At 41.6% G+C, this 13,606-nt stretch overlaps 1 protein-coding gene across 1 annotated transcript in view; it reads left to right on the top strand.

Moving 5' to 3' along the window:
* Window positions 1-13,606, top strand: part of ADAMTS9 (ADAM metallopeptidase with thrombospondin type 1 motif 9) — a 934,075-nt gene that overhangs the window by 713,220 nt on the left and 207,249 nt on the right. Inside the window, 1 exon segment of the mRNA XM_078661546.1 lies at window positions 12,154-12,321. Coding sequence (XP_078517672.1) covers window positions 12,154-12,321 — 168 coding nt within the window.

Below are 13,606 nucleotides of genomic sequence, written 5' to 3'. Positions count from 1 at the left end.
TAGAATACCGAGCTCTGAAACCGTGTTGAGTGGAATCTAGTAAGTTGTTATGATCTACGTATGATGTTAGTTCGGCATTCATAGCTTTCTCCAGAACCTTGGACGGCAGAAGAAGGCAGGAGATGGGGCAATAGTTTTTTGCCTCTAGAGGATCAAGCATGGGCTATTTCAATATAGGTCTTATGCAAGCCCTTTTCCAGTCAGATGGAAAAATTCCGGAACTTGTGATGTGGTTTAGCAGCGGCGTCAGAGAGACAGTAATCTCCTCTGCAACCAGATCTAAGATGTGAAGGGGACAGGGGTCAAGTGGGGACCCGGATTTAGTTTGAAGCAGTAGGTCTTGAACCTTTCCTTTCTCTAATGCAGAGAATTGAGTGAAGCTTCCTTGTGGTGCCTTCTCTAAATTTTCCCCCGATGGACAGTCCCGTCTACTACAGCTGTATTTGCAAATTCATTGTATACGTTCTGAACTTTGCTTTGAAAAAATACAACCAGATCGTTCACAAAGTTTTGATCTGGTGCAAATACCGCATCTCTCGGGCAACTGGACAGGGCATTGACAGTTTTAAATAGCTCTTTCGAGGAGTTAGAGGCCTCCTGAATTTTTGGAGTAAAATAGGCTATTTTGGCCTGTTTTATGGCGGTTTTATACTCCTCAAGAGCTAGACAATAGTCCTTCCTAAGGGTTGAGCTATAGTCAGTTCTCCAGGTATGTTCTTTTTGCCTGCATTTGATTTTAATCATTTTTGTACCAAGGAGATGATACCTGCCTCCCTTTTGTGTGCTTGATCTTTTCTGGTGCCAGTCTATTAACTACCTGATTAAGCCACTTGTCGAAATTGGTAGCTGGCACCCTAGGGTCGGTCAGAATTGGGGGCTCCTCTTACAGTGTTCTAATCAGATCGATTTGTTGTACCGATTTCCAAGCACGAGATTTGACTAACACAGTTCTGTTTCTGCGACCCGACTTCATTGGAGGAATCCTGACATCAAAATTGATTAAGAAGTGGTCAGACCAGGATAGCGGCAACACAGACTTTACTACAATATCCTTATGGTTAGTAAAGATGGCATCTAGGGTGTGACCAGCTTGATGAGTGGGCTTTAAGACGATCTGCTTCAGCCCAAAACTAGCTAAGGTATCTGTCAGAAATGACGAATCATGATTGTTCTTGGCCTCTAGATGAAAATTAAAGTCTCCTAGTGAATTTACAATTGCCAGGAATACTTTTGTGAATAACTTGCAGGCATAAATTAGGTCGTTCTGGCCAAAAACATATATATGGCCGAAAATATGTGTATCTGATCTTATAAAACAATCATTGTTCCAAAAAAGGCAGTTGTAAAATAATTAGATGGGTTTTTTATGCTATCAATCAATCAATCAATGATATCATTTGTAAAGCGCACTACTCACCATTGAGGGTCTCAAAGCGCTGGGGTGGGAAATGCTGCTACTGCTTGAAAAGCCAGGTCTTGAGGAGTTTTCTGAAGGTCAGCACGTCTTGGGTCTGCCGTAGGTGGTGGGGAGGGTGTTCCAGGTCTTTTGGCGGTGAGGTTGGAGAACGATCTGCCGCAGGAGTTCGCTCTCCGGAAGCGGGGGACTGTGGCGAGCGAGAGGTTGGCGGAGTAGAACTGGCGGGTGGGGGTGTAGAAGCTGAGTTGTCTGTTGAGGTACGTTGGTCCAGTGTTGTGGAGTGCCTTGTGAATGGGTGAGGAGCTTGAAGGTTATCCTCTTGTTGACTGGGAGCCAGTACAGGTCTCTCAGGTGGGGTGTGTTGTGGCTGTGGCGAGGGATGTCAAGGATCAGGCGTGTAGAGGCATTCTGGATGCGTTGGAGCGTCTCAGGAGTTTGGCCGAGGCTCCTGCATAGAGGGCGTTTCCGTAGTCCAACCTGCTGCTGACAAGGGCCTGAGTGACCGTTCTTCTCGTTTCAGTGGGGATCCACTTGTAGATTCTGCGGAGCATGCGGAGGGTGTTGAAGCTGGAGGAGGAGACGGCGTTAACCTGTTTAGTCATGGAGAGGGTGGAGTCGAGGATGACCCCTAAGTTGCGTGCATGGTCGGTGGGTGTTGGGGCGGTTCCCAGTACGGTCGGCCACCAGTAGTCGTCCCAGGCCGAAGGGGTGGATCCAAGGATGAGGACCTCTGTCTTGTCCGAGTTCAGCGTCAGTCGGCTGTTCCTCATCCATTCAGCCACAGCCTTCATTCCTTCGTGAAGGTTGGTTTTGGCGGTGTGGGGGTCCTTGGTGAGGGAGAGGATCAGCTGGTGTCATTGACGTAGGAGATGATGTTGAGGTTGTGCTGATGGGCGACGTGGGCGAGGGGTGCAATGTAGATGTTAAACAGAGTTATGCTGAGGAATGAGCCCTGGGGTACGCCGCAGATGATCTCGATGACTTTGGAGCGGAAGGGGGAAGGCGGACGCTCTCTGTTCTGCCAGAGAGGAAGGAGATGGTCCAGTCCAGGGCCTTCTCTTGGATCCCGGCGTTGTGGAGGCGTGTTAGTAGTGTGTGGTGGCAGACCATGTCAAAGGCGGCTGCAGACAAAACCACTTTCAACTTTGTGATAGTCAATTGGAGTCAAGTAGCTATCATTCTTGAATTAATATATTGGCCTAATGTAGAACGAACCATGATGTACAGCTGAATTACAGCAGCACAGGTGTAACAACCCAGCCATGAGTGTTAGGTTAAATGTAGTAGAGACCAGATCTATGTTAAAAAACTCAATTGGTGATCAGCAGGTGTTATCGCAAACATAAGGCCTGAGCAGTTAAATAAGACTGAGTTGTTTCTGCTGACCATGTTCTACAATAACCCTATACTAGACTATCAATTGATGTGGTGTGACTCTCTGGTCAGCAGGTATCTCAGCATAGAAGTCAGCTCTTTAATAAGGAAAATCTAATTTTGGAGAAATATGGCCCTTTAGCGAATAAATTAAAATCGGAGAATGAAATGTGGTTTAAGTTACCACTATCAATGGTCGGAGGGACTGCAATTATAACAAGCATTGGCAAAGTATGGGTTGCATTTTATTAATTAGGTGCCTAACCATATCAGAAGTTATTTCTTTTTGGTCATGTGATCGGGACTGTAACTCCATACAACATGGTACATTGTTGATGGCCCTCGGTTTAGGGTTCATGCTGTAATCACTAGGTGACACCACATAGAGAGCTTCTATGTGGGTTTCCCACAATGAGGGCAAGATGTTTGTGGTAGTGGGTTGCTGATTTGATTTAAAACAGTTATTCATCCACTTCCAAAATTGCTTCTGATCTTGTGATTTTATTATTTCATAGGCCTTGTTCCAGTGGATTACTTCAGGCATTCTCGGGTGGGAGAATCGTACTTTCCTGTAATTCCGGTGAATTGCTGCAAACTTTGCCTGGACTAATCTGTGCTCAGAGGTGTCGGTGGTTTTTCGCATGATGTTGTTTAATCTGCGTTTGATTGCCACTATTAGTTGTTTTTGTGTGGTGATAATCTATTAAGGGTGATTTATAAGATCTTGGCTTCGTCCCGGTGGTTAGTTTTTCCCTTATCTCTTCTAAAAGGTGTTACCAAGATTTTGTCAGGATTAAATTGTCATTATCCTGTTTTGTTCTGATCAGGATTGATTCCACTTCTTCGTTGATTTATCCTTTGTGTTCTATCGTAACATAAATCCTCTCACTCGGAAGTCAGAGAAAGAAAACTAAGCAAGCACCCTCGGAAGACAGCACCTGACATTTGACATCAGTCTCTGAATGCACAGCAAATGCGAGGAGATAAGAATAAGATTTACAGGCCTGTTTACATTAAAGGAGCACTCGGAAGTATACTGTAAATAAGATTTGTGCAGAGGAAGGTACGAACACAAGCTGAACAGCTTAAAACAAATAAAGCCACAAATGGCAATCGAGACAACGTGAGTTACAAACCACAAATCCAATGGCAAGCAATGTGCAGAATGCATTCCTAGGTCAACTTTCTGAATGTCTCCAAGTTGTCTTTAGCAAACCAGGTAGCTGCAACCTAAAGATGGTTGTCTTGCCTACATTCCTCTACCTCTTTGCAGATATCCCTATCCCACTCACCATTCGTTCTTTCATAAACGTAATCTTCTTACTAGGTTGATCTGGGTGGGAAAACAGCCTAGAACTGAATAGACACATTGATTAAACCGCTAGAGAAGGGAGAAATGAGAGACTCAGTTTTTTTCAATTAGTGGCACAAACCCATTTTCCCACATACTGATTAAAGGTGGAAGCTCATTTGCCTCATATAGTAACAGAGAAGGATCAAGTAGAATTTGGCTTGCTGATGACCATTTTATCTACCAAACAGCCTAGACCCTCCAACACTATGCGGACTGTCAGGTGTGCACACTGGGAAGACCAGGAAGACGGTCACCCAGGCCCTCGTCACCAGCCGTCTGGACTACGGCAACTCCCTCTACGCTGGAACCACCGCCAAACTCCAGAAGAGACTCCAGCGGATCCAGAACACCTCAGCACGACTCATCCTGGACATCCCCCGCCGCAGCCACATCTCCGGACACCTTAGAGACCTGCACTGGCTCCCGGTCAACAAGAGAATCACCTTCCGGCTCCTCACCCACGCACACAAAGCCCTACATAACCAAGGACCAGGTTACCTCAACAGCCGCCTCAACTTCTACGCTCCCAAACGCCAGCTTCGATCGACCAGCCACGCCCTCGCCGCCGTCCCCCGCATCCGAAGAGCCACCACAGGAGGAAGGTCCTTCTCCTACCTGGCTGCCAAGACTTGGAACTCCCTTCCGACCCACCTCCGCCTGACCCAGGACCACCTCGCCTTCAGGAAGCAGCTCAAGACCTGGCTGTTCGAGCAGTAGCGGACCCCCCCCACCCCCCCAGCGCCTTGAGACCCTCCGGGTGAGTAGTGCGCTATATAAATGCCCTGATTGATTGATTGATTGATTGATACTCTCCGAATGTACCCCTTGCAGATAATCTTCTGCTACCACTCACCTAAGAACCTATGATAAAGACAAAGCTTCATTAAAAGAGAGAGATTAGGTAACTGTGTCACCTGTTCCCAAATGGGTCTTTTATATCTGTAGATACATTTAAATCATGCACCGAGTTCAGCCCACAAGATCGCTTCACAAATTTCAGACTTCGGCATGCAGCCAAGTCAGCAATCCCCACATTGCCATTGGCGCCCTCACAGTGCATACTCTGACCCAGATATTAGCCTCAGCTTGTATTAGGAAATAGATCTCCAAACTGTGTAAGCTTTGTTCTGAAAGGATGGAGCAAATTTACCTTGATTGAAAACGCCTATGTGAAAATGAGCATGGGCTGACTATTAATGATAAAACATGGACATTTTGCTGGGCACAGGTTCATCTGGTCCCTATGAACCAAAGGCATACATTGTACGTTTTTTAATCTTCTGTATTACACTCCAGCAATGGTTTGACCCTAATATCCATGTGAAATGAAGGTGTTGCCTCTGAGATGGAGCTGATTTTATGCATTTAGACTGGCCATGTGCTATGGTGGCTTAATTTTGGGACAATGTGAAAGTAATTCTTGAAGTCATCATCGAGCATCCGTTAGCCTATGCTCCTCTTGTAGTAATTATTAGGCTTGTAGCCTTATTACTATTGACAAAATGAAAAGCGTTAATGGCTTGGTTCAAGGGGTCCCCGCCAAAGACTAAGCTTTAGATGCAGGACGCAGAATACTGTACAGATGCAGCTCATGGATTTGCTTTAATACAGCCTACCCATAGCATGCCCAATTACATATATGGACCTCTTTGGAGATGCCTAGAACAACAGACTAAATCAGAAACGGATGCAGCCGAGGCTCTATAGTATAATGTTGTAAATGAAACAGGATATAACAAATCGAAACACTGCTCATGTTCATATGATGCAACTGTTCATATTTCATTTATTGCAGACATATGCTGTACTACGCTTTGCTTACATATATACCCTCGTTGTTTTTTTTACTAGATGTATAATTGAGGTGACGGTCCTTTGTCTGCAATTGATGTTCAATTTTACCCATGATCTTTGTCTGTATAGGTGATATATTGCTTGGTTCAATTGCTTTGGATATGTACATAGTGTTTTGTTCCAAATTAACTGGAGATCTATAAATAAAATATATATATATTTTTAAGACTGCCTACCAACCTTCTGTGTAAATATGTTCGTTCCACTTCCCAAAGGACTGTCCCACCCATCATTCACTTTCTAATCTGTCACTTCCCTAAAATGTGCTGAGCAGTTAGTAGGTGCTTTACTGTTTGTAAATAGCGTCCATTTCACCCTTTCTGCTCTTTTCACCTTCAGGATAGTCTTGAAAAATGAACTCTTTTAAGTACCTCCCGGTTCTCTGCTCCATCTACTCAGAGTCACTGTGACTAGAGAGGTTTCCATTTGAACTTAAACGAAATAAAGTCTTAGATAATAATGACTTTTGGAGGCTGTCTTGGACTATGGCAACAGTCTGTATATCATACTGCTACCCTGACGCACAAGTAAGCCCTCTGACAGTCCCACACAATGATCCTCATATTCATATAGGCCTAGTATGTTACAGCTCCACAAAGCCAGCTCTCGGGTGTGTCTTTTGTTTACAAATCCACTTTTACTCTTTCTCTAGTACAAAAAAAATATGTACATTGCAGAGTGCTTTTTTATTCGCCGAAATCTATGTATGCAAGCCAAAAACTGGTCCCTTCAATCCCATTCAATATGCCCAGGAGGAATACCATTTGCTGTAAAAGTGACTCTTCTTTGGAACTCTTAATCTACTCCACACTACAGATAACAAATAGGGGTGTGAGGAACTCTGCGGAATTCAGCAGAGTTACATGAAAACTCTCTGAGATACTGTGGAGTCCCGCAAGTAGGCAGAAATCATCATGATGGTGATGCACTGTTCGTGCTGATTTTTAGCACCGGAAGATTGTTCCGCACTGCAAAATCAGTGCAAACTGCACCATGTAGTGCATCAGAGGGCGTTGCTTCTTTGCTGCCGCTAGAGTATATTTTCTACTCGAGCACCATCTTTCTCACCAAAAATAGTCGCAACCGCCCGCGTTGAGGAATTCTCGCTGGGTGCCCTACTGGCACCCGAAATGGCAGGGGGGACGTCAATTCTTGCTCCTACTACGTGCAAGAAAAAACTGCACCACACGGTGAGTAAAGAAGTTTGGCCGTATCTCCGAATTGGCCAAAACCCGCAGGCAGAGCGGAATTTGTTGAAAACCCCAAATAATAAACACCTCTCATGACACCTATGAAAAACCAAAAACATACCCTTTCGTAAAGCACACTTAGTAACACCCAGATTTCTAGGATTTGTATTGCGTTCTTCATTCAAATGAACATTGGCCACTTTGGTAGCTATATTGGTGCCAGTAGGCTTTACGGTTTTTTGGGGGCTGAAAATAATCATTATTTCTAATAAATAATTTCTTCTATTAAAACTCCCATATCCAGAGCATGTTCCACTGTCCCTTCTGTAACCAGAAACTTGTTGGAGAACATTTTCTTTCCTAGTAGTTAGATTTTGCAATTCGTTGCATCCCAACTGAGAAGAAACAGCAATCCTCTCAATTTATCAAAGGAAAAAGCTTGTTTATTTATCATTTACTAACATAGTGGACCAATGTTAACAAAACTAAGTTTGAGATTCTTTTCTCTTATCAGACTTACTGCAAGCCATGTCTTTGTTGCCTGAGCGCTATGCAGAAAATCAGTTAACTAACATTCAATTTGCTTGCTGTTATCTCACTCTCTCCCTTAAACTAGTAGAGGCATGTTAGTACTTTATAAAATATGAAGTTTCGTATTTGACATTTTTTATGCAAAATATTAATTGTGCGAACACTATTAGACAGAAGGGTTCACTAGGGTCAGAGCTATCCAGATTCTCAGGCTAACCACTGTCTCGATTTTGGAATCCCATTTAGATTTAGTGCACATAAATGTATCACTAGCATGGCTTAGATTTATACTTTGTTGTTGGATACTACTGACTCAAAATGTGAACATATAGAAATGTTCATAGGTTGCAATTATAATCTATTTTTATTGTTAATATTATGCTCCATTACATAAATCTGATTACAATAGACATCACTAGTTTCATTGAGATTATTCAGCAAGTTACATCACGTACTTCTGATCCTAAGGTGTGACAAAGATTAGTTGTTTGAATGTTAAGGAGTTTATTGCTGAAGACAGAGAAATTACATCTATACATGCCTTACAGAAATTTGACACAATCTGGAAATGGTACACAATTGTATATGCCAAAGGGATGCTTAAAAGGAAAAATTATATAATGGTGATTCCACAAACAGACTATAATATATTTTTTAGGCAATGCGTGTAACCTGCCGCATGTGGCCAACACCCAAGTGGGGCTTTTGGACTCAATGGTTAATTTGTAAAATAAAAAATGCATGGGCTCTCCTCAGAAGGCAGCGCTAACAGGAGAAATGTGCTGGTGTTAACTGCCTCCTGACTAGAGTCCCTGCACTTATTAATCTGGAGAGGACTTAGCCTAATGGCTAGAGCTGCCAATTTCTGAGCTGGAGAACCTGGTTCGAGTCTCGGCAAGGCTCAACATCCTGTGAGTCTGGGGGAAACCATGTGCATTCTAAATAAGTATGTCCTTAACTGGTGCTATAAGCCCTGGTGCCGAGGAATAGGTGCCGGTGGTAAGCACCAGAAAGCACCAGCTCGAATTAAGCAGTGATTGTTCTAGTCAATTGAATACTTCTTTATGTTTTTTTCAAGGATACTCAAATTATAGCCTCGATTTACAAATCCTGGACCCCCTGGGTCCATAGTCTAGGATTTTTAAACTCAGCAGATGTTTCATAATAATAAGAGTAGTTTTTCAATCTTTATTTCATTGTCAGGGTGCTTCCGTTTGGGTCAACCCAAATATGCTGGGGGTGGGGGGTAGTTCAGGGAAGGTCACCCTGCCCCCTTATGCCTTTTATGTTTTTATTTTTCCCAGAAGAGGTGCTCAGTGTACCGTGTTGGGTAAAAGTGACCGCAACAGACATTTTTCTGTGATAGCCAGCAAAACCAAAGCTACAGATTTGTGAATCAGCAGCTAAATTTGCGAATCTTCAATGTATGATGAAACAAAAAGCTCCATAGTTCAAAGATGTGTTTTATTTTTTTAACATGACACACAACATAAATTACAACCTTAACATTACTCACAAATCATCACTGGATTAGAAAATCCACAGGGGATCTGTGAATTAAGGGTACAGATAGCTCTAAAAGTTAATCTGTTTGTGCCCACACCAGAAAACTGATGTTCCCCACTTATAGTTTACTGATTTAACTAGAAGTTGTAATAAGCATATTAAACTATGACTGGTAAATAAAAAACAAAAATATAGTTTAAAATGTTTGGCTTTAATTTACATTTTCAACTTACTATAACATTACTTTAACCATTGTTTTTTCCAGTGAATTTCTGAGGTTTTTTAATGCTTTGTAAGATATTATCATACCTAACTATAACGTCATTTTAACCATTGATTTTGTTCAGTGAATTTCAAGGAGATTTTCTTAACTTAAAGTAAGATCTTATTACCATATTCAACCACCCCCGCGGGCGGCCAAAGCCCTGCTGCGCCCGGTCTTAGGCTGTCATAGCGTTAAGTTGGGCGCAGGGCCAGGCTCCCCCTTCCCCTTGTGGGCAGCTAACTCCCTATAGACACCCAGCCCTCCTTTTTATTTTTTGCAGTGTATTTTTTGAGTACCTCAGGAGTCCCTTAAGACCCCCTCAGAGCTTGATTGCAGTGACCCCTCCAGTTTCTGGACCTGTGGAAGGACTCTCAGAGAACTGCTTTCTGCTATTGCCTACTGTGTACTCATCAGGCTCATAGGAATGAATTGGAACGAATGGGCCAGGAGGCCCATAAGAATAAATGGGAAGTCATTCTCAATTTGTGAATCGCAATTTGAGAATCGCAAATTGAGAATAATTTCAAGGGTGCAAGGGTATCATAAGGACACCCTGATGCACCCCTGAAATGAACATGTGTGTGCATATGGCGCACATACATGCCCTAAGGGCATGTATGGGCACCACAAGGCACCTTGAAAAATGCCAAAAGGTGTATTTTAATCCCACAACTTGGGTGATTGTTGCATAGCATTTAAGGAATCGCAATTTGCGATTCCTTAAATGCTTATGCAAAATTTGAAATTGCGATTCCTTAATATTGCAATGCGGTTTTCCTTATACATCGCATTTTGCAAATATTTAGACACAAACGCTGCTTTTTTTGCGATTCGCAGCGTTTGCAACTAAAAATGTGTTTCATACATATGCCCCAGGTCTCGCACGACTAGATGTCCATGTTTGGCACCTTCATCGTTTAGGTGCTAGATTTAAAAAAAAAACTTACAAAATTCATCCCTCTGGTTCTACTGATTGGATTTATATCGTTTCGATGTCAAATAATGAATTAAAATGTACTCTTTTTAAAAGAAATTGGTGGAAGTAGTGCCTACAATTACAAGGGCTAGGGGCATTGAGGTTCCTCTGACTCCAATGGTTTACCTCTTTGGAGTGGTGGTGAGTCCTAGAGGACGAAAAATTCCTTATATGATCACCGAGCTTGTGCTTCTCCTGGCCAAGCAGGGAATAGTCATTGGTTGATTGGGCACTTGTGCACCGCTGACGTGCTCATGGCTGCAGAATCCGCCTGAATGGGGAGTAGCGGAGGAGAGCCACATGCCCATTTCTCGTACTGATGAAGGTGCTATGGAGGCAATTATGACTTGGGGGCTTCTCCTCAACAAATTCAATGATGAGGATGATTTTAGCTGCGACAATAGCTCGGATGATGGGGTGTGACTTCGGCGTAATATGAACTGTTGTATAATTGATGTGATGGACAATTGTGACATCAATGAACCTCTCAGTATATGCCTAGGATTAGGTCAAATACTTTTCTTCGCAGGGCATTCTCTGGTGCCTAATTTTTGATTTATGATACTGTCTATTATTGAGATGTCATATCATATGGATATGGTAATTCTCATAATTTGTACTTGGGACTTCGCACTGCTTGTTCTGATACGTTTCTTAAGAAAATCAATAAAACAAAGTTTAAAAAAAAGTCTTGCATCCTGTTTTGGTTCAATAACTTTTGTTAAAACAAATGCACATGAAAATGGCCACGACATAAACCATGTATGCATATGTGCAGAGTATAATAAGCAATTTATTTCTATTGATCAGGAAGGGAGTGGGCATCGTCATTTAACTCACTCATGCATCGCTTTTCATGAGTTATGGTCCCTTCCCACATTCAGTAGCTGTAGTAAATAGCATATTGCACTCTGTGCATCGATATGTACACAGTATATTTACATGTAGATTGTATATATGTACGGACAGCGATGTATTTTTATGCAATGTTATTTCCTACATACATTTTGTTTTTCATACACTATTTCTTATTTGTCTGTATTAGCATTCACATTTTACAAAAAAATATATAATACATATTAAAATAATGCGCATGTAATATAGACCTTTCCAATTAAAGATGCTGTGGAAGATCGCCTGCTTCTACAAATCAAACACCTTGCGTAAATTACACCAGCACTGTTGCAGCCCAATGTAGTCCCTTTTAACCTCTGCAGAAGTGCAACAAAGAACTAATTGAAAATCCCAACCTAGTCAAAGCAAAGTCTCAAGGCTCTGCTCCAACCTTCAGAAAGCTCGTCATGTTACATGCTCTGTAAAGTAATTCTGCTCATTTCCATGAGAACAGAAAATCCAGCTCGATATCCCACGTGTCATGTACAAAGTTTAAGGGGAAACAGAACCGAAGGTAGTGCATGGAAGTGAAGTTCATACATTCCTTTTAATATTTCTTTGAAAAGATTTCGAACTGGTACATCTCTTTTTTGCCTCACTGTTACTTCTGTGATCAGAACAATAAAGCCAGCGACTCATCTGATTCCTTGTACTCTCCCTAGACATGTGTAGATGTTTTTGTTTGAATCAGAAAAATAACAAATTCTGCAAGTAACAAAGCAATAAAAATGTGTAGTAGATGGAACGGTGGAGTACTGTCAAGTAAACATGCACATTGTTTTCAAATTGCAGTGTTCTGTTTCTTGTGGTCGGGGAAATAAGTCCCGCAGTGTCTATTGTGTTACCAAGGAAGGAGTACAGGTGGAAAGTGAATACTGCAAACACCTTGCAAAACCAAACGTGCAAAGAAAGTGTCGAGGCGGAAGATGTCCAAAATGGAAAACCGAAGACTGGGGGCAGGTGAGAGTCAGATTGTATTTTATGCTTTGAACATTATTTGTTACTTTTGAATACGATTGTGTAAATTGAGATGCTATGACTTCCTTACTGTTAAAGACTGCAGTCTCAGTTCGGGATACATGAACATATAAGAGGTTTTAAACGTTTAACTCTTAGCACATTAAGTACAAAGTTAACCAATATGTTGAAGGTAATTACATCTTTGGAACTTAGGCAATGTGGTATCAAATAGTGAACCTTCTTAAGGACAAGTAGGATTTCTTAAAACATTTCTTGGCTAAAAGCCAACATTCCTCCTTGTTCGTGGAGCCATGCTGTGAACAAAAACACCAGGCGGTGGACATTGAAGGTTGCCAGATTAAGAAGGTTTTTTGTTTGGAACGCAAGACATATATAATATAGTTTTATTCTAGGGTTGGTCTACATGTAGACGTTGGTGACCTCCCACAAATCTGTGGATCTGTGGCTGTTTACACACTTATTTATGGTGATTTTGCACCCCTGAAAACTGATGTACACATACACCTATAAATAGGCAGTAGTAAGTCTATTTTGAAGGTAGGAACAGGGATGGAACATTTCTAGAATAGAAAGTATTTTTCCTCAGAGGAAAATTGTTTACATCAGATAAACAAAAACAGAAATTAACTGTATCATCACAGCTGGTACGTAACTTATCAGAATATCCCAATATACGAATAATTTGATTAATTTCAAAGTATGCAGTCTGCAACTACTCTCTGGGGCCCCCCAAAAACTGTCTTTCAGAAAAACCACTGAAGACTCACCTCTTTCAATAACCCTATACAACCTAAGCCTATCTTTAAAACTTTGCACACTTGATGACTTCCTCATCTCCTTTGCTCCACCTCCCAAGAGGCAACCACTCAGGAAGAACTTCACTCTATAAGTAGAAGTTAAAACAAATCTTGATATGTTGAAACATAACAAAGTTGAAATTAACCAAAATAAAACCACTAGATCTACCTCTATGTTGGTAAATACAACTCTACATATAAAAAAAGCTACATTGAGCCATAATATATACTATTATTACCGGGCTAATTGTGAATCATAGAGAATTAGCAACATTTCTTCAACCTTTGTTTATGTCAAAATACTTAAATTTCATTACTTTCTGGTAAAAATAGTTTATTAAACAAGAGTAGACACAAAGAAATCCCAAAAACAGTTCACATTTTTAATACATACAATATTTCTTGATTCATTCTCACTATTAAATGACCTCTTTGTTCGGCAGATGTGGAGCAACAGTAACAACATT

This window comes from Lissotriton helveticus, chromosome 9 (genome assembly GCF_964261635.1).
Source record: "Lissotriton helveticus chromosome 9, aLisHel1.1, whole genome shotgun sequence".
Lineage (NCBI taxonomy): Eukaryota > Metazoa > Chordata > Amphibia > Caudata > Salamandridae > Lissotriton > Lissotriton helveticus.
Note: the sequence above shows the minus strand (reverse complement) of the source record. Positions and strands in the feature narration are given on the sequence as shown.